The sequence below is a fragment of the Leuresthes tenuis genome, unplaced genomic scaffold (genome assembly GCF_036924035.1).
Source record: "Leuresthes tenuis unplaced genomic scaffold, fLeuTen1.0.hap1 SCAF_13, whole genome shotgun sequence".
Classification (NCBI taxonomy): Eukaryota; Metazoa; Chordata; class Actinopteri; order Atheriniformes; family Atherinopsidae; genus Leuresthes; species Leuresthes tenuis.
Window position 1 is genome coordinate 283,756 of NW_027325367.1, and position 26,000 is coordinate 309,755.

At 49.3% G+C, this 26,000-nt stretch overlaps 1 protein-coding gene across 1 annotated transcript; it reads left to right on the forward strand.

Annotated features, from left to right (window-relative positions):
• Window positions 1-8,203: 8,203 nt before the first annotated feature.
• LOC140267262 (creatine kinase B-type) lies at window positions 8,204-21,375 on the forward strand. Its single transcript, XM_072362480.1, has 8 exons — window positions 8,204-8,302; window positions 9,303-9,501; window positions 16,575-16,729; window positions 18,987-19,119; window positions 20,244-20,415; window positions 20,488-20,611; window positions 20,723-20,912; window positions 20,984-21,375. Exons 2-8 carry the CDS (start codon window positions 9,309-9,311, stop codon window positions 21,160-21,162), a joined length of 1,146 nt encoding a protein of 381 aa, XP_072218581.1. The 5' UTR covers window positions 8,204-8,302; window positions 9,303-9,308; the 3' UTR covers window positions 21,163-21,375.
• The last annotated feature ends 4,625 nt before the right edge of the window (window positions 21,376-26,000 follow it).

The window sequence follows — 26,000 nt, forward strand, 5'->3', positions numbered from 1 at the left end:
TGTCACCGCTGAGCACAGCACACATATCCCATGACCCTGACGGCCGTGAGCGCACCCCCAAACACTGCCCCACTAATTTATCAAACCCGGGCCAATCGGTTCCCAAAATCAGGGGGTGTGCCAGGCAGGAGCTAACTGCGGCCTTCACACTATGCTTTTTCCCCTTACAGCGAATTTAAACCGGGACCACGGGGTATCTGTGAATATCCCCATGCACACACCTAATATCCACCCATTCTGCCTCTATCAAAGCCCCAGGTCGAATCAGATTCTGGTGAACTATAGACTGTGTGCAGCCCGAGTCCACCATTGCCTGATGTGTACCCCCCTGAATCCTTACCGGAACGCTGTACGTCCCTCCTGGACCGGGGGAGGGTGCTGGAGGGCCAACAACCCGAATCACCTGTCCGACCTCCATGAGCGGGCACTCGCGGTGAAAATGACCGGGCTGCCCGCACCTCCAACACTCCTGCCCCGCCACCTGAGGGACCCTCTGTGGGTCGGGAGCAGCACTTGTAGCGGCTGGAACCTGGGGTGGAAAGAGAGGGCAGGAAAGGTTAGTGCGGGGGAGAGGAGACGGTCGTGCTGTTGCCAGCTGTTGACAGCCTCCTCCGGGGCGCTGGTGTTGGCCGGCCCAGTGATGCTGGCCGAGCCTCCGGTGTCCGGCCCTGGAAAAAAACGGCCAGATGGTCCTCTGCGAGGGTGATCGCGGTCTCCAGGTCAGTGGGTCGGTGGCAGCGTACCCACTTCGCCGTACCACTCGGCAGCCCCTCCACGAACTGTTCCAGGACAATTTGTCCCAGCATCCTTTGCTCTCCATTTGAGTCCCCTGGCAGCAGCCACCGTGTCGCTGCGTCGGTCAACTGCTGCGCATAGGTGAACGGACGGTCCGTGGGGCCCAGTTTGGTCCTTCTGAACCGGCGGCGATGGTCCTCCGCCGAGTACCCCAGGCGATCCAGGACTGCCCTCTTGACGTCCGCGTACTGGCTTCGAGAGCGAGCAGGAAGGCTCAGTGCCGCCGTTTGGGCGTCCCCAGACAGGAGGGGAAGCAACCGCACGACCCACTCTGCCTCCGGCCAGCTGAACGCCGCCGCCATTGCCTCGAACATCCCCAGAAATGACTGAGGGTCGTCTTCAGGCGTCATCTTATAAAGGCCGACCCCAGCGAGCGAGGGGGTCGGTGCCGCTGCCCCGGCTCGAGCCACCAGTGCTTCCAGCAGCTCCATCTGCCGTTCCGCCTGGCCCTGCAGTGTGGCCAGCTGCTGCCTGCCGAGAGCCGCCTGGTCCTGATTCATCGCCGCGACTCAGAGACAGCGGACGGTTCAACGTATAGTTTATTTAACCCTTTTCACGAATGTGGAGTCGTTGGCAGGCCTTCCCTCCCGGTTCGTGCTGCCGACTCCACTTCAATCTTCTCCCAGCTCCAGCATGCTACTGAGTTTTTAAAGGAGGAGAGTGATTAGACAAGTGACTGCCGGTGTACTAATCACTCACCTAGTCCTGCTCCCCAGAGCTCTCTCCTGCAGCTGATGCACCACGCCCCCTCCACAGTAGCCTTATATGGTGTTATTTAGGGAGTGGAGTATGCAAATTTACTATCCTCATGCACGCACACTTAAATACACACGGGTGGGATTCATCATGTTTCCGCATGTCGTTTACACACCTAACCCTTTCCCAAGTTAAGAGCGTTTGTTGAATCTGACGTGGTGTGTACGAGACCTTCTTATGAAAAAAGTAAGAGAAATTTTGAATAATACCTGGATCAGAAGTCAGGTTTCGATGTGCAGCAGCAAAATAACCTAAAGTCCAGAGCAGGACTGCGAGGACCAGATAAAGAATGTGAGGAGTAGTACTATGAAAACAAAGATTGTGAGAACTAAAATTCTGAGGACTAGTACTGTGAGGACCAACACTGTGAGGACCAACACTGTGAGGACCAACACTGTGAGGACTAGTACTGTGAGGACCAGCACTGTGAGGACCAACACTGTGAGGACCAACACTGTGAGGACTAGTACTCTGAGGACCAACACTGTGAGGACCAGCACTCTGAGGACCAGCACTCTGAGGGCCAGCACTCTGAGGACCAGCACTCTGAGGACCAGCACTCTGAGGGCCAGCACTCTGAGGGCCAGCACTCTGAGGACCAGCACTCTGAGGGCCAGCACTCTGAGGACCAACACTGTGAGGACCAACACTGTGAGGACCAGCAGTGTGAGGACCAGCACTCTGAGGACCAGCACTGTGAGGACCAACACTCTGAGGACCAACACTGTGAGGACCAGCACTGTGAGGACCAACACTGTGAGGACCAACACTGTGAGGACTAGTACTCTGAGGACCAACACTGTGAGGACCAGCACTCTGAGGACCAGCACTGTGAGGACCAGCACTCTGAGGGCCAGCACTCTGAGGGCCAGCACTCTGAGGACCAGCACTCTGAGGGCCAGCACTCTGAGGACCAACACTGTGAGGACCAACACTGTGAGGACCAGCACTGTGAGGACCAACACTCTGAGGACCAGCACTCTGAGGACCAGCACTCTGAGGACCAGCACTCTGAGGACCAACACTGTGAGGACCAGCACTCTGAGGACCAGCACTCTGAGGGCCAGCACTCTGAGGACCAGCACTCTGAGGGCCAGCACTCTGAGGACCAACACTGTGAGGACCAGCACTCTGAGGACCAACACTGTGAGGACCAGCACTGTGAGGACCAACACTCTGAGGACCAGCACTCTGAGGACCAGCACTCTGAGGACCAGCACTCTGAGGACCAGCACTCTGAGGGCCAACACTCTGAGGACCAGCACTCTGAGGGCCAGCACTCTGAGGGCCAGCAGTGTGAGGACCAACACTCTGAGGACCAGCACTCTGAGGACCAGCACTCTGAGGACCAGGACTATCTGGGACCAGAGTTTGAGTGGTGTGGTATCTTGAGATTATCCTGAGCATCTGATCAGTAATCTGCTCTGTGATGTATGTGGATTACCTCGTTAGCCGTCTTAATGACAGCTGTTGAAGGAGAGTTCAGTTCTCTGGAAGCAGCACGAAACACAACTTTCTGTTCAGCAGGGACACGCATGCATGCTGGATGGTTGTGAGATGTGAGGTCAGACATGATCTGAGATTATGGGATATGAACACATCCTCTGATGCAGTTTGATACTCAAAGTAACAGCTAAAAATCTGACATTTTAAATCAAACAATAAAAGTGATTAATGTTTAGCAGAAACAGAGGCATTCAGTCTGCGGCTGCATGCTGAAGATAATAAACCTTCAGAAACACTTTTGTTCTGCTTTCAGGATGAAGAAACCAGATAATTCTCTACCTTTCTTCCTTGCTTCATTTCTTTTTTCATTCATTCCTTCCCTCCTCCCACCCTGGCCAACGCTGTTGGTTGCCTGGTAACGGGGCTTTGGGCACTGGCGTTCAGATGAACGAGGGGACAGTGAATGCTGCACCTGGAGGCGCTGTCAGCAGCTTTTGTTCAAATGCACTAAACTTTATTTCATCTGCAGCTCCCTTCAACCAGACAATGATGTCATCACCACCAAGGAGGAGTAGACAGGTCCAGTCACATGACCCCAGCGCCACGCCACGTGGCGTCAGAGTTTGCTGTTACAGCATCAGCTGGTGGTCTCCTCCCTCCATGACTCAGACAGAGGCACACGGGCCCTTTAAAAAGCTCCCCCTGCTATCGGACATTTTCTTTTCCTCCTTTGTGTTATGTTCAGGGTCTCCTTTGTGTGAGGCGTTCAGTGACCCTGGGCCATGACTGCCTTGCCCCCCCCGGTGAGATGTTGGAGCAGGGAAACAGAGTGTCTCCATAGCAACGGGCAGGAAGAACACTCCGTCCTCGCCACGGTTGGTCATGAATAAATGACCATTTTCGGGGCTTTGGAGATGCTGATGGAGGGTGGAGGAGGGGTGGAGGATCTGGTTTGTATTCAGCTCTCAACACCTGATGGTCCCACTGGTGATGTCAGCACGCCACCGACACACACGCTCTGATGTGCACGCACACACACAATCAGATGGATTAGGCCCCGCCCTCTTTGAACACTCATTTTAATCCTAATTCTCCTCCATCTGCTCCCACAGCCTCTCCGCCTGCCTGAGCCTGCTGCTGCAGCGGTTACCATGGAGATGCCGTGCTCCACCCCCACCTGCAGAAGGTCATGTCAGTGTTGTTTACGTTAGCGAGCGGCTCTGTGATGCAGAAACACCTCCGAACTGACCTGAAGTCACAGCAAGCCTCCAGCCAGAGATGGCGTGGTCACATGATGGGGTTTCACCTTCGATCAGATGACCTGCTGGCAGCCCCCCCCCCTCTATGCTCCTAGCCTTTAAATACGCCACCACTCCTCCTTCTATGCTCCTAGCCTGTTTAAATACGCCACCACTCCCCTTTAAACACCTTCAAGGAGTTTCAGAATCTGCCCTGAAGGAAACCGGCTGCTGTTTTAGAACCAGAACCAGCTTTATTGGTGAGCCATGAGCTCAGATATCTGACTCCAGTTAGCTTCCATCTCTCTGTCCAAGCATGAAAGACAGACTATGGACAAATAATAAAGAGCACAGTGATGTTTGCAGGCAGCAGCAGAGCAAAGATAGTGTCTGATATGTTAGTTAAAGATGTATAAATGTTCTATTCAGTTTCAGAGCTAAAAAAGAAATGTGTTGGATTCAGCTGGTGTGGACACATCTGTGTTTACTGGACTGAATCAGTCTGTTTTATGCTGCCATGTGGAAGAAGAGATGTATCTTAATGAGCCTTTTCTGGTTAAATGAAGGAAATAAAACAAGAATCTGGATCTGAAACCTCCCAGGAAACATGAGCAGAGTGGCTCCAACCAATAAACAAAATGTGGGTCTGAAGCCCTCAGACAGAGTGGAGGACTGAGCTTTACTCTTATGAACAAAGACCTCACTGTTTCATTCACAAATGCTCTCATTTCATATGCAAATAAGGGGGCGGGGCCTGTCTGAGTGAGTCAGAGGTCAGTCTACTGCAGATGCAGATCAGTGTCCCTCTGACATCATCACCAGGATCGCATCAACTGTTGGAAATGATTGAATCTGAAAGTGAACAAGCAGCAGAACTGGAAAAGGTTCATCATTTCCCTGTGATGTGCAGCATACTGAGACTTAGCTATGAACCCAACCAGCTGCTCAGACTACAAGCCTGTCTTAGAGACAGAAAGACCTGGATGAGTCAGAACTTTCTGCTTCTGAACTCAGACAAACTGAAGTTGTTCTCTCTGGACCTGAGCGCTTCAGGGAGAAACTGTCCTGTTACAGAGTTACTCAGATGGTATTTCCCTGGCTTCTGGTCCTACAGAGAGGAGCCTTGGAGTTAGTTCTGACCAGGATCTTCAGCTAGAAGTGGTTGCCAGGTTTGCTGGTACCAGCGGTTTTTACGCATTATGTGACCAGCTCTATTAGCTCCACAGCTACGCTGCTGCAATATGCTGCCTGAAGCTAAACGGGGGCGAGGTCTGGCATCCTGATGAAAAACCAAAACGCAGCGTGGTACGACCCCGTCTTTGTGCTCGGACGGACGCCGACTGTAAAGTGTGTAGAATGCAAGCTGTGGAGGCTTTAATGGGACTGATGGCAGCCGATGTGCTCCTTTTCCCACTGAGTGCTGCTGTTGGTCCCCTGGGGGGGGGGGGGGCCCACTGAGTGTTGCCGAGGACCAGAGGGCCGGAGCACATCACACCACTTTTAAACTCGCTCCATTGGCCCTCCTTACGCTTCAGGTTCAGGTTCTTTTACTCGTTTTCAGAGGTCTTAACAGCCTTCTTATCTATCAGACTTACTTTTACCAGCATTATTATTTTATTATCTTATCTTATTTTAGCAGCCTGCCGGAGAACCTCAGGGCCGCAGACTGTTGATGCTTTTAAAAAGAGGCTCAAGACTCACCTTTTAATCAGGCTTCTATTTGATTTTATTGATTTTCTTTATTCCTTTTAATCAAACTTTTATATGTTCTATATTATTTTAATTATATTTAGTTTAACTATAAGAGCTGAAAAGCATTTTGTTCATTTTACACCTTTTTATCTTATTTTTTTTCAGTTTTTAGCTCCAGTGTTTCCTGGGAGGGGGGGCACTGGGAGCTGCTGTTGGTCCCCTGGGGGGGGGGGGCCCGCTGGGAGCTGCTGTTGGTCCCCTGGGGGGGGGGCACTGGGAGCTGCTGTTGGTCCCCTGGGGGGGGGGGCACTGGGAGCTGCTGGTGGTCCCCTGGGGGGGGCTGTTCTGCTCTGGCCCGGGTGGCTGGGGACTCGGCTCCTTGGTGTGGGGCCTCCTGTCTGATAGGTGCAGTGAGTCTGAGCTTCTGTGTGTTAAATAAATCTAATTTGATTTGACAGAAAAGGTGGATAACGGCCTCCTGGAGCTACCAGAAGGTTTAGTAGGCGCCTACTAGCCCATATAAATGGGACTGATGTCCTTTGAATAGACTGATAACAGTCAAATCGGGGGATTCTTTATTATTCTGTTTGGATTTGAGTTGAACTGAAACTGCAGTTATGATGTTTCAAAGCTCTCCGTTCTTCTGCTGAGGACCACAAACATCACATTAGCAGCACCACGGTACTGGAGGCTGAGCTCAGTGGATCCTCTAACAGAACCTTGTATTTATCTTAATGTCCAACAATTCACTGCTGAATTTCCTGGGTTCTGCAGAGCCCCGATGTTCTGATCCATACTTTTCTGTCCACGACCAGATAGTAGATCCAGTTGATCTAAACACAGACATAACAGACTACAGTTTACTGCCGATATAGATACAAGAAGAATCTGGATCTGATTACAAATGGATCATTTTGGTAGACCTTATCATACTGATTTGGCCTCTGACCTTTGACCCTCTGTTGGATCTGTTGGACCCCAGCAGGACCCAGTGGACCCCAGCAGGATCCAGTGGACCCCAGCAGGACCCAGTGGACCCCAGCAGGATCCAGTGGACCCCAGCAGGACCCAGTGGACCCCAGCAGGACCCAATGGACCCCAGCAGGACCCAGTGGACCCTCTGTTGGACCCCAGCAGGACCCAGTGGACCCCAGCAGGACCCAGTGGACCCCAGCAGGACCCAGTGGACCCTCTGTTGGACCCCAGCAGGACCCAATGGACCCCAGCAGGACCCAGTGGACCCCAGCAGGACCCAGTGGACCCCAGCAGTGGACCCTCTGTTGGATCTGTTGGTATCACTGTGTTTGCAGTCAGTTTTTGACCTGCTTGTGAGGTCACTGCAGGAGTGGGCGGGGCCGAGCAGCCGCCGCTGTGATAAAACCGCTGCTGCGTGATCGGAGGGTTTTAATCCAGCAGATTATACAATCTGCAGTTTATAGGAGGAGTTTATCAGCCGAGTGCGGTAACTACACACAGAGCTACGGCAACAAGCAGGGGACAAAAACAAGCCCCAGGACTGTCAGCTGGTGGGGAAACTCCAACTAACCCACCGCAGCGTCCAGTAACCACAACTCGTCCCGATCAGCAGAGGATCCCTGGAGGTTCTCCACGCAGCCCAACAGATCCCACAGGATCCTCTGCAGGGTAGCATGCAGGCTGAGCTCACTGCTGCGTCCTGCAGATGCTGAATAATTCAGATGCTCTGTCATCCTGCAGCAGCTGATCATGTCCTGTTGCTCCTCTCTCAGAGCTGAGGGACACTTTCAGACTCTGACAGCAAAGGCAAGATCAAAGCTGTTATTATTGATCAGATCATGGGCTCAAAACTAAATGTTGCATCTGATCAATATGTGAGCGGGAGGAGCAGGAACAGGATGTTTCCAGAGGTGGAAAACGTGGCTGCTTCCTCTGATGTGCAGGAGGAGAGTTTCTTCTTTTCTGTTTTTCTCAGAGAGGAGAACGCTCGGGTTGATTCATTAAAACACACGTTTGGTCTTAATGTGAGCAGCGATTGATATGAACCAGAACCAGAACCAGAACCAGAACCAGAACCAGAACCAGAACCAGAACCCCAGTCACACCTGCACTCAGGTGTTTAGCATCGAGGGGAACTTCTGTCATGGACTGGGAGCTGATTCTGTGTCTTTTTGTTTCTTAGATTTTCTTGGATGTTCCTCAGGCTGGAGTGAGGCTGGCAGAGGGGTCACGTGACTCCAAGCAGCCATCTGTCCAATGGAATGAATGGACTGTAAATAGGAGCCAATGGGCGGCAGGGGGGGCGGATATAAAGGCTGAGCGCCGCTGTAATCCGCAGCAGCAGCAGCAGAACCGGACCCACTTCAGACCTCCGAACCGCAGACTGAACCACACCACAGGTAGGAGAATCCTCAGCCCACCAATCACTGATCAATATATGACCGCAGGTGAAGGCGCGCGCTGCAGAGATCAGAGGATGACAGAGTCCGAGAGATGATGAACAAAGGAGCGGGTAGTTTACAGACTGTTTATCAGCTGTTTACTGGTTCTTTACAGGCTGCAGAGCCAGAGACAGCCCGGCTGTGTGCGAGCGCGTGCATGTGGCGACCTTGCAGCTCATCCTGTCTGCAGGTGTTGCGCAGTCACAAACGTCCCTCTGATGCGTCCCCCGAGATTTCCTGACTCAAACTGCAGCTTTGAACAAAAGAACAGGACGAAAACCCCTTAAATAGAATAAAATCACCTGAAATCCAGCGAGGCGTAAATAAAAGCTGATTCTGCGCAAACAAAGCGGCGCTGCGGCCATTTCTGTGCGCAGAATCCATCCGTCGCACACCTCCAACACGCATGCTCACGTGATTATTCTTCTCCGGAGGAGCCGGTTAATCACCGAGCAGCAGCTGGTACTGTGCCGCTTTCAGCCGTCAGAACCGATCCGGGTCTGTTCGGTAAGGGTACTGAAGGTGACCGGGGCGTCGCGCGCACGGTGCTGCAGCCGAGCGGCCTGCTGCTGCGTCACTCCGCGGACTCAAGCGCATCATAATCCTTTGTGTCCCGCTCGCGCGCACACTGATCCCCTCCTCCCCCGGGTCGGACCGAACCGAGTTTCTGCAGAGCTTTGTGCTCTCAGATCGGGTTTAGATCCGGTAGATAGAATAAAACCGGTTCCTTTTAACTCGGTCCAGTTTCGCACAGAAATCTGTAAAAGTGATGAAAATGTTGAATTTTGATCAAACGCGTTGATCCCCGATCATGAAAAGTATTTAAAGATCTTCTTTTTTTATCTCAAAGTCGTTTTTGTTCAGAGACTCATGAGGAGTTGGTCAGGTGAATGTGAGGCAGGTCAGAGGCAGAGAGCCAATCAGAAGGCAGCAGTGTGATGACGTAATCTCCCCTCAGGTCATCATGCCTTTTGGAAACACCCACAACAAGCTGAAGATGAACTACACCGCAGAGCAGGAGTACCCCGACCTCAGCCAGCACAACAACCACATGGCCAAGGTGCTCACGCCCGAGATGTACGCCAACCTGCGCGCCAAGGAGACGCCAAGCGGCTTCACCCTGGACGACATCATCCAGACTGGCATCGACAACCCAGGTAAGGTGTCCCAGAGCAGGTAACCGCAGTCAGGTGACCACGGGTCAGCTGGTGAACTGTGGCAGGTGCTGACTCTGCAGAACTCAGAGCCTGAGCACCGAGGCTCCGATCAGGCCTTAATGCTCAGGTTTGAGCACATAATCACATTTCAGAGGGAACACCAAACGGAACCAAAGCAACAAACATTACGAGGTGCAGGAATGATGCCAGGTGCTCATTACGTCCAGCTTCCTGCGGCAGAGGGTCGGCTCAGCTTCACCCAGACAATGAATCCCGACTTGACCCTACAGAGGTCCCAATGTGACACGTCTGATTTATGAGATCCTGAAGTGGCCCAAACCAGAATCCATGTGATCTGAGCTGTTCACACGAAGCAAAAACTCACCTTTGGACCTGACCTTAACCAGAAACCCAGAACTGGGTCCAAACAGGGGAACCGGGTCTGGGCCAAAGTATCGACTTTACAGTAACGTGGAGTCAGCTGAACACTGAAGACCTCAGAACCAGAACTCGCTGTCAGAGGTTCTACTGAAGGGTCCAAAACACAGACCTCAGAACCAGAACTCGCTGTCAGAGGTTCTACTGAAGGGTCCAAAACACAGACCTCAGAACCAGAACTCGCTGTGGGAGGTCAGAGGTTCTACTGAAGGGTCCAAAGCACAGACCTCAGAACCAGAACTCGCTGTCAGAGGTTCTACTGAAGGGTCCAAAACACAGACCTCAGAACCAGAACTCGCTGTCAGAGGTTCTACTGAAGGGTCCAAAACACAGACCTCAGAACCAGAACTCGCTGTGGGAGGTCAGAGGTTCTACTGAAGGGTCCAAAGCACAGACCTCAGAACCAGAACTCGCTGTGGGAGGTCAGAGGTTCTACTGAAGGGTCCAAAACACAGACCTCAGAACCAGAACTCGCTGTCGGAGGTCAGAGGTTCTACTGAAGGGTCCAAAACACAGACCTCAGAACCAGAACTCGCTGTCGGAGGTCAGAGGTTCTACTGAAGGGTCCAAAACACAGAACTCAGAACCAGAACTCGCTGTCGGAGGTCAGAGGTTCTACTGAAGGGTCCAAAACACAGACCTCAGAACCAGAACTCGCTGTCGGAGGTCAGAGGTTCTACTGAAGGGTCCAAAACACAGACCTCAGAACCAGAACTCGCTGTCGGAGGTCAGAGGTTCTACTGAAGGGTCCAAAACACAGACCTCAGAACCAGAACTCGCTGTCAGAGGTCAGAGGTTCTACTGAAGGGTCCAAAACACAGACCTCAGAACCAGAACTCGCTGTCAGAGGTCAGAGGTTCTACTGAAGGGTCCAAAACACAGACCTCAGAACCAGAACTCGCTGTCAGAGGTTCTACTGAAGGGTCCAAAACACAGACCTCAGAACCAGAACTCGCTGTCAGAGGTCAGAGGTTCTACTGAAGGGTCCAAAACACAGACCTCAGAACCAGAACTCGCTGTCAGAGGTTCTACTGAAGGGTCCAAAACACAGACCTCAGAACCAGAACTCGCTGTCAGAGGTTCTACTGAAGGGTCCAAAACACAGACCTCAGAACCAGAACTCGCTGTCAGAGGTTCTACTGAAGGGTCCAAAACACAGACCTCAGAACCAGAACTCGCTGTGGGAGGTCAGAGGTTCTACTGAAGGGTCCAAAACACAGACCTCAGAACCAGAACTCGCTGTCGGAGGTCAGAGGTTCTACTGAAGGGTCCAAAACACAGACCTCAGAACCAGAACTCGCTGTCAGAGGTTCTACTGAAGGGTCCAAAACACAGACCTCAGAACCAGAACTCGCTGTCAGAGGTTCTACTGAAGGGTCCAAAACACAGACCTCAGAACCAGAACTCGCTGTCAGAGGTTCTACTGAAGGGTCCAAAACACAGACCTCAGAACCAGAACTCGCTATGGGAGGTCAGAGGTTCTACTGAAGGGTCCAAAACACAGACCTCAGAACCAGAACTCGCTGTCAGAGGTTCTACTGAAGGGTCCAAAACACAGACCTCAGAACCAGAACTCGCTGTCAGAGGTTCTACTGAAGGGTCCAAAACACAGACCTCAGAACCAGAACTCGCTGTCGGAGGTCAGAGGTTCTACTGAAGGGTCCAAAACACAGACCTCAGAACCAGAACTCGCTGTGGGAGGTCAGAGGTTCTACTGAAGGGTCCAAAACACAGACCTCAGAACCAGAACTCGCTGTCGGAGGTCAGAGGTTCTACTGAAGGGTCCAAAACATAGACCTCAGAACCAGAACTCGCTGTCAGAGGTTCTACTGAAGGGTCCAAAACACAGAACTCAGAACCAGAACTCGCTGTCAGAGGTTCTACTGAAGGGTCCAAAACACAGACCTCAGAACCAGAACTCGCTGTCAGAGGTTCTACTGAAGGGTCCAAAACACAGACCTCAGAACCAGAACTCGCTGTCAGAGGTTCTACTGAAGGGTCCAAAACACAGACCTCAGAACCAGAACTCGCTGTGGGAGGTCAGAGGTTCTACTGAAGGGTCCAAAACACAGACCTCAGAACCAGAACTCGCTGTCAGAGGTTCTACTGAAGGGTCCAAAACACAGACCTCAGAACCAGAACTCGCTGTCAGAGGTTCTACTGAAGGGTCCAAATCACAGACCTCAGAACCAGAACTCGCTGTCAGAGGTCAGAGGTTCTACTGAAGGGTCCAAAACACAGACCTCAGAACCAGAACTCGCTGTCGGAGGTCAGAGGTTCTACTGAAGGGTCCAAAACACAGACCTCAGAACCAGAACTCGCTGTGGGAGGTCAGAGGTTCTACTGAAGGGTCCAAAACACAGACCTCAGAACCAGAACTCGCTGTCAGAGGTCAGAGGTTCTACTGAAGGGTCCAAAACACAGACCTCAGAACCAGAACTCGCTGTCAGAGGTCAGAGGTTCTACTGAAGGGTCCAAAACACAGACCTCAGAACCAGAACTCGCTGTCAGAGGTTCTACTGAAGGGTCCAAAACACAGACCTCAGAACCAGAACTCGCTGTCAGAGGTTCTACTGAAGGGTCCAAAACACAGACCTCAGAACCAGAACTCGCTGTCAGAGGTTCTACTGAAGGGTCCAAAACACAGACCTCAGAACCAGAACTCGCTGTGGGAGGTCAGAGGTTCTACTGAAGGGTCCAAAACACAGACCTCAGAACCAGAACTCGCTGTCGGAGGTCAGAGGTTCTACTGAAGGGTCCAAAACACAGACCTCAGAACCAGAACTCGCTGTCAGAGGTTCTACTGAAGGGTCCAAAACACAGACCTCAGAACCAGAACTCGCTGTCAGAGGTTCTACTGAAGGGTCCAAAACACAGACCTCAGAACCAGAACTCGCTGTCAGAGGTTCTACTGAAGGGTCCAAAACACAGACCTCAGAACCAGAACTCGCTGTGGGAGGTCAGAGGTTCTACTGAAGGGTCCAAAACACAGACCTCAGAACCAGAACTCGCTGTCAGAGGTTCTACTGAAGGGTCCAAAACACAGACCTCAGAACCAGAACTCGCTGTCAGAGGTTCTACTGAAGGGTCCAAAACACAGACCTCAGAACCAGAACTCGCTGTGAGAGGTTCTACTGAAGGGTCCAAAACACAGACCTCAGAACCAGAACTCGCTGTGGGAGGTCAGAGGTTCTACTGAAGGGTCCAAAACACAGACCTCAGAACCAGAACTCGCTGTCGGAGGTCAGAGGTTCTACTGAAGGGTCCAAAACATAGACCTCAGAACCAGAACTCGCTGTCAGAGGTTCTACTGAAGGGTCCAAAACACAGAACTCAGAACCAGAACTCGCTGTCAGAGGTTCTACTGAAGGGTCCAAAACACAGACCTCAGAACCAGAACTCGCTGTCAGAGGTTCTACTGAAGGGTCCAAAACACAGACCTCAGAACCAGAACTCGCTGTCAGAGGTTCTACTGAAGGGTCCAAAACACAGACCTCAGAACCAGAACTCGCTGTCGGAGGTCAGAGGTTCTACTGAAGTGTCCAAAACACAGACCTCAGAACCAGAACTCGCTGTCGGAGGTCAGAGGTTCTACTGAAGGGTCCAAAACACAGACCTCAGAACCAGAACTCGCTGTGGGAGGTCAGAGGTTCTACTGAAGGGTCCAAAACACAGACCTCAGAACCAGAACTCACTGTCAGAGGTTCTACTGAAGGGTCCAAAACACAGACCTCAGAACCAGAACTCGCTGTCAGAGGTTCTACTGAAGGGTCCAAAACACAGACCTCAGAACCAGAACTCGCTGTCAGAGGTTCTACTGAAGGGTCCAAAACAAAGACCTCAGAACCAGAACTCGCTGTGGGAGGTCAGAGGTTCTACTGAAGGGTCCAAAACACAGACCTCAGAACCAGAACTCGCTGTCAGAGGTTCTATTGAAGGGTCCAAAACACAGAACTCAGAACCAGAACTCGCTGTCGGAGGTCAGAGGTTCTACTGAAGGGTCCAAAACACAGACCTCAGAACCAGAACTCGCTGTGGGAGGTCAGAGGTTCTACTGAAGGGTCCAAAACACAGACCTCAGAACCAGAACTCGCTGTCAGAGGTTCTATTGAAGGGTCCAAAACACAGACCTCAGAACCAGAACTCGCTGTGGGAGGTCAGAGGTTCTACTGAAGGGTCCAAAACACAGACCTCAGAACCAGAACTCGCTGTCAGAGGTTCTATTGAAGGGTCCAAAGCACAGACCTCAGAACCAGAACTCGCTGTGGGAGGTCAGAGGTTCTACTGAAGGGTCCAAAGCACAGACCTCAGAACCAGAACTCGCTGTGGGAGGTCAGAGGTTCTACTGAAGGGTCCAAAACACAGACCTCAGAACCAGAACTCGCTGTCAGAGGTTCTACTGAAGGGTCCAAAACACAGACCTCAGAACCAGAACTCGCTGTGGGAGGTCAGAGGTTCTACTGAAGGGTCCAAAACACAGACCTCAGAACCAGAACTCGCTGTGGGAGGTCAGAGGTTCTATTGAAGGGTCCAAAACACAGAACTCAGAACCAGAACTCGCTGTCGGAGGTCAGAGGTTCTACTGAAGGGTCCAAAACACAGACCTCAGAACCAGAACTCGCTGTCGGAGTTCAGAGGTTCTACTGAAGGGTCCAAAACACAGAACTCAGAACCAGAACTCGCTGTCAGAGGTTCTACTGAAGGGTCCAAAACACAGACCTCAGAACCAGAACTCGCTGTGGGAGGTCAGAGGTTCTACTGAAGGGTCCAAATCACAGACCTCAGAACCAGAACTCGCTGTGGGAGGTCAGAGGTTCTACTGAAGGGTCCAAAACACAGACCTCAGAACCAGAACTCTCTGTGGGAGGTCAGAGGTTCTACTGAAGGGTCCAAAACACAGACCTCAGAACCAGAACTCGCTGTGGGAGGTTCTACTGAAGGGTCCAAAACACAGACCTCAGAACCAGAACTCGCTGTGGGAGGTCAGAGGTTCTACTGAAGGGTCCAAAACACAGACCTCAGAACCAGAACTCGCTGTGGGAGGTCAGAGGTTCTACTGAAGGGTCCAAAACACAGACCTCAGAACCAGAACTCGCTGTGGGAGGTCAGAGGTTCTACTGAAGGGTCCAAAACACAGACCTCAGAACCAGAACTCGCTGTGGGAGGTCAGAGGTTCTACTGAAGGGTCCAAAACACAGACCTCAGAACCAGAACTCGCTGTCGGAGGTTCTACTGAAGGGTCCAAAACACAGACCTCAGAACCAGAACTCGCTGTCAGAGGTTCTACTGAAGGGTCCAAAACACAGACCTCAGAACCAGAACTCGCTGTCGGAGGTCAGAGGTTCTACTGAAGGGTCCAAAACACAGACCTCAGAACCAGAACTCGCTGTCGGAGGTCAGAGGTTCTACTGAAGGGTCCAAAACACAGACCTCAGAACCAGAACTCGCTGTGGGAGGTCAGAGGTTCTACTGAAGGGTCCAAAACACAGACCTCAGAACCAGAACTCGCTGTCGGAGGTTCTACTGAAGGGTCCAAAACACAGACCTCAGAACCAGAACTCGCTGTCAGAGGTTCTACTGAAGGGTCCAAAACACAGACCTCAGAACCAGAACTCGCTGTCAGAGGTTCTACTGAAGGGTCCAAAACACAGACCTCAGAACCAGAACTCGCTGTCAGAGGTTCTACTGAAGGGTCCAAAACACAGACCTCAGAACCAGAACTCGCTGTCGGAGGTCAGAGGTTCTACTGAAGGGTCCAAAACACAGACCTCAGAACCAGAACTCGCTGTCAGAGGTTCTACTGAAGGGTCCAAAACACAGACCTCAGAACCAGAACTCGCTGTGGGAGGTCAGAGGTTCTACTGAAGGGTCCAAAACACAGACCTCAGAACCAGAACTCGCTGTCGGAGGTCAGAGGTTCTACTGAAGGGTCCAAAACACAGACCTCAGAACCAGAACTCGCTGTCAGAGGTTCTACTGAAGGGTCCAAAACACAGACCTCAGAACCAGAACTCGCTGTCAGAGGTTCTACTGAAGGGTCCAAAACACAGACCTCAGAACCAGAACTCGCTGTGGGAGGTCAGAGGTTCTACTGAAGGGTCCAAAACACAGACCTCAGAACCAGAACTCGCTGTCGGAGGTCAGAGGTTCTACTGAAGGGTCCAAAACACAGACCTCAGAACCAGAACTCGCTGTCGGAGGTCAGAGGTTCTACTGAAGGGTCCAAAACACAGACCTCAGAACCAGAACTCGCTGTCGGAGGTCAGAGGTTCAGTCCCCCGCGCCAGTAGCAGCCATTTTGTTTAATTTTGTCCACAGGAAGCAGAAAGAGCAGGACGTGTTCCTTCAGAACTCCTCTTCAGAGTTCACTGAACTCCACACTGACGTCACCTGTTTCCAGGAATCAGCCGTTAATCACTTTCACACAGAGACTTTCTATTCTGGAGATCAGCCTCTGCTCAATAAAAACCTTTAATCCGATTGAGTGGTTAGATAAGGACAATTTCTGCTCCTTAATTCCCCACTTCGTGTCTGATGGCCTGATCCTCACCACATCCAGCCTCAGTTATCAGCTCTGATGAGAAACTTTAACCAACAAACTTTGTCTAGTTTCAGCTCTGATTGTGTCCCCACAGGTCACCCGTTCATCATGACGGTGGGCTGCGTGGCCGGAGACGAAGAGACATACGAGGTGTTCAAGGATCTGTTGGACCCCGTGATCGAGGACCGCCACGGAGGATACAAGCCAACAGACAAACACAAGACGGACCTGAACTCTGACAACCTGCAGGTAAACAACAACAACAACAGACCCAAACAACCTGCAGGTAAACAACAACAGACCCAAACAACCTGCAGGTAAACAACAACAGACCCAAACAACCTGCAGGTAAACAACAACAAACCCAGACAACCTGCAGGTAAACAACAACAACAACAGATCCAAACAACCTGCAGGTAAACAACAACAGACCCAGACAACCTGCAGGTAAACAACAACAGACCCAGACAACCTGCAGGTAAACAACAACAAACCCAGACAACCTGCAGGTAAACAACAACAACAACAGACCCAGACAACCTGCAGGTAAACAACAACAAACCCAGACAACCTGCAGGTAAACAACAACAACAGACCCAGACAACCTGCAGGTAAACAACAACAAACCCAAACCCAAACAACCTGCAGGTAAACAACAACAACAACAGACCCAGACAACCTGCAGGTAAACAACAACAAACCCAGACAACCTGCAGGTAAACAACAACAGACCCAAACAACCTGCAGGTAAACAACAACAGACCCAAACAACCTGCAGGTAAACAACAACAAACCCAGACAACCTGCAGGTAAACAACAACAACAACAGATCCAAACAACCTGCAGGTAAACAACAACAGACCCAGACAACCTGCAGGTAAACAACAACAGACCCAGACAACCTGCAGGTAAACAACAACAAACCCAGACAACCTGCAGGTAAACAACAACAACAACAGACCCAGACAACCTGCAGGTAAACAACAACAAACCCAGACAACCTGCAGGTAAACAACAACAAACCCAAACCCAAACAACCTGCAGGTAAACAACAACAACAACAGACCCAGACAACCTGCAGGTAAACAACAACAAACCCAGACAACCTGCAGGTAAACAACAACAAACCCAGACAACCTGCAGGTAAACAACAACAGACCCAGACAACCTGCAGGTAAACAACAACAAACCCAGGTAACCTGCAGGTAAACAACAACAAACCCAGAAAACCTGCAGGTAAACAACAATAACAGACCCAAACAACCTGCAGGTAAACAACAACAAACCCAGACAACCTGCAGGTAAACAACAACAACAACAGACCCAGACAACCTGCAGGTAAACAACAACAAACCCAGACAACCTGCAGGTAAACAACAATAACAGACCCAGACAACCTGCAGGTAAACAACAACAAACCCAGACAACCTGCAGGTAAACAACAATAACAGACCCAGACAACCTGCAGGTAAACAACAACAACAGACCCAGACAACCTGCAGGTAAACAACAACAGACCCAGACAACCTGCAGGTAAACAACAACAAAACCAGACAACCTGCAGGTAAACAACAATAACAGACCCAAACAACCTGCAGGTAAACAACAACAAACCCAGGTAACCTGCAGGTAAACAACAACAACAGACCCAGACAACCTGCAGGTAAACAACAACAACAGACCCAGACAACCTGCAGGTAAACAACAACAGACCCAAACCCAGACAACCTGCAGGTAAACAACAACAAACCCAGACAACCTGCAGGTAAACAACAACAAACCCAGACAACCTGCAGGTAAACAACAACAAACCCAGGTAACCTGCAGGTAAACAACAACAACAGACCCAGACAACCTGCAGGTAAACAACAACAAACCCAAACAACCTGCAGGTAAACAACAACAGACCCAAACCCAGACAACAACAACGGATCTGAACATCGGGTATATCTCTATACCATAATAAGACACCTGGTTACCCGCTCATTAAGCAGTGACATGTTTACGGTCATCTGAGCGGTGCAGTTAGCACCAGAGGACCAATCAAAGTGTTTGATGAGGAGCCTCTAATTTCCCGTGATTTAAAGCTGCCGGAGTCTGAGGGAACAGCATTAAATCCTCCTGTTTAAGGTGGTTCTCAGACAGATGTTTCCAGGTGTTTGGGCTTCTATTTGTGGTAGTTTATTGGACAGATATGTTGCCAATTACCACAGCTTGGACTCTGGACTCCAGTCTGTTCCTTCCACATCTTCCAAGGAGAACAGGGTCGATCATCAGAACCGGTTTTGGATCAGATTTCTCTCAGATTCGACCCAAATCGAAGTTCAGATCCGACCCAAATCCAAGTTCTTTTATTTGTACAGAGTGACAGAAGGTTAAAGTCTCAGATCTAAAAGTGAGTCCATTTGGTCAGAACCAGGTCTGTCAGCCCTGAGGTCTCCTCCCTATGACCCTGGACCCGTCCGTGGTTCTGACTGACACCAGTTCTCTGCCTGCTGTGTTTCAGGGTGGAGACGACCTGGACCCGAACTATGTCCTGAGCTCTCGGGTCCGGACGGGACGCAGCATCCGTGGCTTCTGCCTGCCGCCGCACTGCAGCCGCGGAGAACGACGCGCCATCGAGCAGCTCTCCATTGAAAGTATGACAACACTGCTTTCTGTGGTTCTGTTACACAGCCGGTTCTGTTTGTGTTCTGCTCTGAAGTCAGTTTATTCAGACAGGAAACTATGTTTCAACCCCTAGTTTCAACCTAGGACGGTTCTCTAAAATGCAGCTTCTTCACAGTTCCACCTGAAGGTGCCGAGACATCAGAAACCCAAACTGTGGTCATGTGATCATTCGCAGAGCTGTTACGAGTCGAAGCTGTGGCAGGCAGCCGGGCCTTTAGCGGTCCAATCAGCATCAGAGACGGACATCACAAAGAGAACAGCTGATCCCAGAACAGTTTGTTTAAAGTGGTTTTATTCGGCTCTGACAGCTGATGAGGACACGTCTTTATTTAGACTTCCCATAATGCCTCAGTGTTTTGTAACTGCGATCTGAGCAGCATCCTGCTGAGACTTTTAATGAGGCCGACGGTCCGTTAGAGAGAAAATCTCTGCTTTCATATTCAAATGAGACGGACTGGGTCAGACTGGAGTGCTGGAGCCTGGCAAGGTGAGACTATGCTGCCCCCTGCTGTCTGATGTAAAACACACCGCCACTCAGACTGGTTTTTACAAACAGGAAACTGCTTCAGGTTTCAGAAAACTGTCTTCATCCCAGATGAGCAGCTCAGTCTGACAGCATTCAGTTCTCCCAGTTTAGCAGCAGATCAGCATCTGACACCCAGCGGCTGCCTCATATGAGCAGACAGTCAGCTGATTAAAAACACAGACCTGCTGTCTGTATTCAGCAGAAGGAAGAATCAGAACAACGGTTTGTTTCCTCAGCTCAGAGCCGCCCTGAGGGCATCAGAATCAGTTTAAACTGCCCGCTGCAGCACAGATGAACCCTGATAAAACTGATTTAAAGGGTTCAGCTTCTCTCTCAAATCAAACTTAAGCTGGAAGTCTGACTGTTTTTTGTCAGAACCCCTCAGAATAGAACCAGGATCTTTTTTCCTCTGGATCATTTGGATCAGGTGGAAGGTTCCTGACCTGTTTTTATGATCTTTGAATTTAAACTGACCGTCCATGAGTGCCTCTGCTCAGGTTCTGCTCAGGTTCTGCTCAGGTTCTGCTCACCTGTGGGTTCTAACGGGGGTTTTTGGGCCTGCTGCAGGTCTGGACTCTCTGGACGGCGACCTGAAGGGGAAGTACTATGCCCTGAAGAACATGACGGAGGAAGAGCAGCAGCAGCTCATTGATGACCACTTCCTGTTCGATAAGCCCGTCTCCCCGCTGCTGCTGGCGTCCGGCATGGCCCGCGACTGGCCCGACGGCCGTGGCATCTGGTCAGTACGACCTCTGCCCTGAGCTGGACTTCCTGTCCCGGTCATTAACCCCCACCTGTCTTCCTCCTGCAGGCACAACGACAACAAGACCTTCCTGGTGTGGGTCAACGAGGAGGATCACCTGCGTGTCATCAGCATGCAGAAGGGCGGGAACATGCGGGAGGTGTTCACCCGCTTCTGCACCGGACTCACCAAGGTGAGCACTACTTTCTGTGGAAGCCGCATCACACCCAACCTCAGTTCCTGTCCCCTCCCCTGGCCGCCTCCCATGCCCTTACTTCCAGTCTCACCTGTGTTTCTCCGGCAGATCGAGGGCTTGTTTAAGGAGCGAGCGCACGAGTTCATGTGGAACGAACACCTGGGCTACGTCCTCACCTGCCCGTCCAACCTGGGCACAGGACTGAGGGCCGGCGTGCACGTCAAACTGCCGAACCTCAGCAAGCATGAGAAGTTCGGGGAGATCCTGAAGAGGCTGCGGCTGCAGAAGAGAGGAACAGGTAGGCTGCTGCCCCCCTAAGCAACAGAGACACACCTGGGCATGTGTCTTCACCTCCTTCCTGTGCCTCAGGTGGCGTGGACACTGCAGCGGTGGGCGGAGTCTTTGACATCTCCAACGCAGACCGCCTGGGCTTCTCAGAGGTGGAGCTGGTGCAGATGGTGGTGGACGGAGTCAAGCTGCTGGTCAACATGGAGAAGCGTCTGGAGGGCGGAGACGCCATCGACGACATGATGCCCGAGCAAAAGTGAACTGTAACCACGACAACCCTGTAACCCGACACTTCCTCACCTGGCCCCGCCCCCTCCCTCACTGTAACCTGTCCGTCCCAACATGGGGCATTTAGAGCCGCTCGGTTAGACTTGAGTCTTCCAACGTGTGAAGGATTTTCTATTTCCTGTCTGCACCTGTTGGACCACCTAACAGCTGAAATACCTAATAAAGTCTCTGTGGCCCAAACTAAACTGCTCACCTGTCATCATTCCCTCACGTTTACCTGGACCCATGAAACCGAATCAGAACCTTCAACGTATGAAGAACCGAGAATCACAAAGAGGATAAAATGCTACAAAAATTACGCTGAATTCTTGGCAGAAATTAATGTTCATTTAACTTCATGTTGATATTGTGATATGTTCAGATCAAATATGAAGATCAAACTCACCTTCAGGTCATCAGTTTTCAGAACTAAAGTCCTCCATCCCGTCCCAGTCCTGTGGGGTTCCTCAGGGCTCTGTTCTGGGCCCACCTCTGTTCCCAGCAGGACCCATTATCACCTGTTAGAGCATCATCTTGCACTGATTCTCTGTGTACAGGTGTGTTCTGAGTGATCAGATCAATTACCTGCTATGTACCGTGTTTCATCACAGCAGCTGATCAGTGAACATCTGTTATGTTACAGAAGTAAAGAAGAAGCTGATAAATGATTATTGATCAGACAGAGCTCAGAATCAGAACATCTCTGCTGACACGCTCACGACTTTAATTAAATTCAATAAAACTTTATTGATCCCTGAAGGTAAATTATATCCCTGCAGTATTAAAGATCAGCTGCTGTTACAGAGAACAAAATAAAATATAAACCAGCTGAAGTGCAGCAGAGAGGAAGGTAGGAACCTTCAGAGGTCTCCATCAGTGGGTTGGGCTGCTGTTTCTGTAGCTTAGCAACAACTCAGCTGATGATGTCACACACAGCGTCAGCAGGTAACTCAGGTGAACTCTCCCAGGATTCCACCATCTGTTGTTAACCAGCTCTGTGATCCTCCTCCTTTACTGTTAGCGCTCTGTCTGCAGTCTCTGTCTGCCCGGATAGTCTTAAAGATGAGCAGAGAGCTGTTAGAGTTGTTCCTGCAGCCAGGTCCAGGATTCCACCATCTGTTGTTAACCAGCTCTGTGATCCTCCTCCTTTACTGTTAGCGCTCTGTCTGCAGTCTCTGTCTGCCCGGATAGTCTTAAAGCTGAGCAGAGAGCTGTTAGAGCTGTTCCTGCAGCCAGGTCTCTGTCTGATATTCCTGCTGTGTCCTCATCAGGGCTCCAAGCTCGTCCATTTTATCCACCAGAGATCTCACATTTCCCCTGATGACTGAAGGAAGAAATGGTTTAAACTTCCTCCTCCTTTTCCTTCGTTTTGTTCCTGCTCTGCATCCCAGACTTCTCCTCTTCAACAATGGGTTTAAGTGATATTTATCTGATAGATTCCAGTTTGTTCTTGGAAATGAAGAATCTTCCTCACACACCAGAGTAAGTCATGGAGTTCCTCAGGGTTCTGTGCTCGGACCAATTCTTTTTACTTTGTACATGCTTCCATTAGGTAACATTATCAGACAGCATGGCATAAAGTTCCATTGTTATGCTGATGATACTCAGCTGAACACAACAGGGTCAGTCTTTTTTTTCATTTCTTATTTTAGAATATTTTATTTTCAATTTTAGTTTTCAAGTCAACAAAATATACATGAAAAACACAAAAAAACAGAAGGATAATAGTAATAAAGAAATAAAAATAATAAAGAAATAAGAATAATAAAAGTGGTCGAGAGGCAGACAAACAGTAAGCATTGAGGCCAAAGAGCCTTTAAATCTGCAACCATCCATCAATGAAGTCGACAATGTGTGACGATCCTCGTTGTTCTTGCATTTTTCTGGTTTAGTTCTGTATTCTGGGTTTCTAGTATGTTTCCTTTAGGTTTCACTTGTCCTTTCCTGTTTCCCTCAGTTCCCTGTCAGTCTCCAGCTCCATCTCCCGTGCTAATTCTCCTGGTGTTTCTTATCAGTAAGAATCCTCTCCTCAGTATTTGGTCTCCTGCTTTGTCGGATCCTCGCCGTAACCCCGCTGTCATTCCCGTGGTCTTCCTTACGATCTTTGTACAGTTGAGTTTTGTTGTTTTCCGTAGGACTTTTCTCGTTCTTTAGTTTTGAGTTTTTTCCAGCTTTGCTGTGATTTTTATTTCCTATAATAAACCCTTTGAGTTTACCGTGTATCTGCATTTCTGCTCCTTCGCCCCCGAACCGTGACACAATGTGTCAATGAATGCCAAATAAGGCCGCTCTCTGGAAAAGTATTACAGCCTTTCCTGAGTGTAGAAGTCATTTTTTCTGAAAGCCATCTTCCTACAGAAAGTTGGGAGTCCAAGGCCAGTGAGAGAAACTTCTTTTGAGCTTTTCCTAATCGTGCCTCTTTGTAATATCTCCTAATATAACCCAGCAGGTCTGTTGGATCTAAGGGAAGATGCACTCCAAGAAGTTTTCTCATGAAAATTAATGCCAGAATGAGTGAAGTTTTGCAGGAATGAATCCTCTTCTATACTACATCTAAAACACAAGCTGGATATCTCAGGTTTATATCTATGCATTTCTGTGGTGTAAGACAGGTTTGATGGAGAAAGTTATAACTTTCTTTACTTTATAGGTCAGCCTGTATCTGGAGTTAATAACAATTCAAACCAGAGCTCTGTACCCATCGTCAAAAAGATCCTCAAAAGACATCAGGAAACTGTCCTCATAGCAGTCCTCCTAATGACGAATCCCTTTCTGGTGCCACATTTCCAGGGTCTTATTATAGGTATTACAGGGTCTTATTATAGGTATTCCATGGTCTTATTATAGGTATTACAGGGTCTTACTATAGGTCAGTGTTTCTCAATTCCGGTCCTCATGACCCACTGCCCTGCATGTTTTCAATGTTTTCGATGTTTCCCTCCTCCACCACACCTGATTCAAATGATCAGCTCGCCATGAAGCTCTGCAGTGACCTGATAAGGAGCCATTAATTCGAATCAGGTGTGGTGGAGGAGGGAAACATCGAAAACATGCAGGGCAGTGGGTCATGAGGACTGGAATTGAGAAACACTGCTATAGGTATTACAGGGTCTTACTATAGGTATTACAGGGTCTTACTATAGGTATTACAGGGTCTTACTATAGGTATTCCAGGGTCTTACTATAGGTATTCCAGGGTCTTACTATAGGTATTACAGGGTCTTACTATAGGTATTACAGCGTCTTACTATAGGTATTACAGCGTCTTACTATAGGTATTACAGGGTCTTACTATAGGTATTCCAGGGTCTTATTATAGGTATTCCAGGGTCTTATTATAGGTATTCCATGGTCTTATTATAGGTATTCCAGGGTCTTATTATAGGTATTCCAGGGTCTTATTATAGGTATTCCATGGTCTTATTATAGGTATTCCAGGGTCTTATTATAGGTATTCCAGGGTCTTATTATAGGTATTCCATGGTCTTATTATAGGTATTCCAGGGTCTTATTATAGGTATTACAGGGTCTTACTATAGGTATTACAGCGTCTTACTATAGGTATTACAGCGTCTTACTATAGGTATTACAGGGTCTTACTATAGGTATTACAGGGTCTTACTATCGGTATTCCAGGGTCTTATTATAGGTATTCCAGGGTCTTATTATAGGTATTCCAGGGTCTTATTATAGGTATTCCAGGGTCTTATTATAGGTATTCCATGGTCTTATTATAGGTATTCCAGGGTCTTATTATAGGTATTCCAGGGTCTTATTATAGGTATTCCAGGGTCTTATTATAGGTATTCCATGGTCTTATTATAGGTATTCCAGGGTCTTATTATAGGTATTCCAGGGTCTTATTATAGGTATTCCAGGGTCTTATTATAGGTATTCCAGGGTCTTATTATAGGTATTCCAGGGTCTTATTATAGGTATTCCATGGTCTTATTATAGGTATTCCAGGGTCTTATTATAGGTATTCCAGGGTCTTATTATAGGTATTCCAGGGTCTTATTATAGGTATTCCATGGTCTTATTATAGGTATTCCAGGGTCTTATTATAGGTATTCCAGGGTCTTATTATAGGTATTCCAGGGTCTTATTATAGGTATTCCATGGTCTTATTATAGGTATTCCAGGGTCTTATTATAGGTATTCCAGGGTCTTATTATAGGTATTCCATGGTCTTATCATAGGTATTCCAGGGTCTTATTATAGGTATTACAGGGTCTTACTATAGGTATTACAGCGTCTTACTATAGGTATTACAGCGTCTTATTATAGGTATTACAGGGTCTTACTATAGGTATTACAGGGTCTTACTATCGGTATTCCAGGGTCTTATTATAGGTATTCCAGGGTCTTATTATAGGTATTCCAGGGTCTTATTATAGGTATTCCAGGGTCTTATTATAGGTATTCCATGGTCTTATTATAGGTATTCCAGGGTCTTATTATAGGTATTCCAGGGTCTTATTATAGGTATTCCAGGGTCTTATTATAGGTATTCCAGGGTCTTATTATAGGTATTCCAGGGTCTTATTATAGGTATTCCATGGTCTTATTATAGGTATTCCATGGTCTTATTATAGGTATTCCAGGGTCTTATTATAGGTATTCCAGGGTCTTATTATAGGTATTCCAGGGTCTTATTATAGGTATTCCAGGGTCTTATTATAGGTATTCCAGGGTCTTATTATAGGTATTCCAGGGTCTTATTATAGGTATTCCATGGTCTTATTATAGGTATTACAGGGTCTTATTATAGGTATTACAGGGTCTTATTATAGGTATTACAGGGTCTTATTATAGGTATTACAGGGTCTTA

Bases quoted from the DNA above. Each gene is read 5' to 3' on its own strand.
- LOC140267262 (XM_072362480.1), top strand. From the start codon at position 9,309: ATGCCTTTTGGAAACACCCACAACAAGCTGAAGATGAACTACACCGCA. The intron at 9,502-16,574 runs GTAAGGTGTCCC...GTGTCCCCACAG, and splicing joins GACTGGCATCGACAACCCAG to GTCACCCGTTCATCATGACG. The intron at 20,416-20,487 runs GTCAGTACGACC...TTCCTCCTGCAG, and splicing joins CCCGACGGCCGTGGCATCTG to GCACAACGACAACAAGACCT.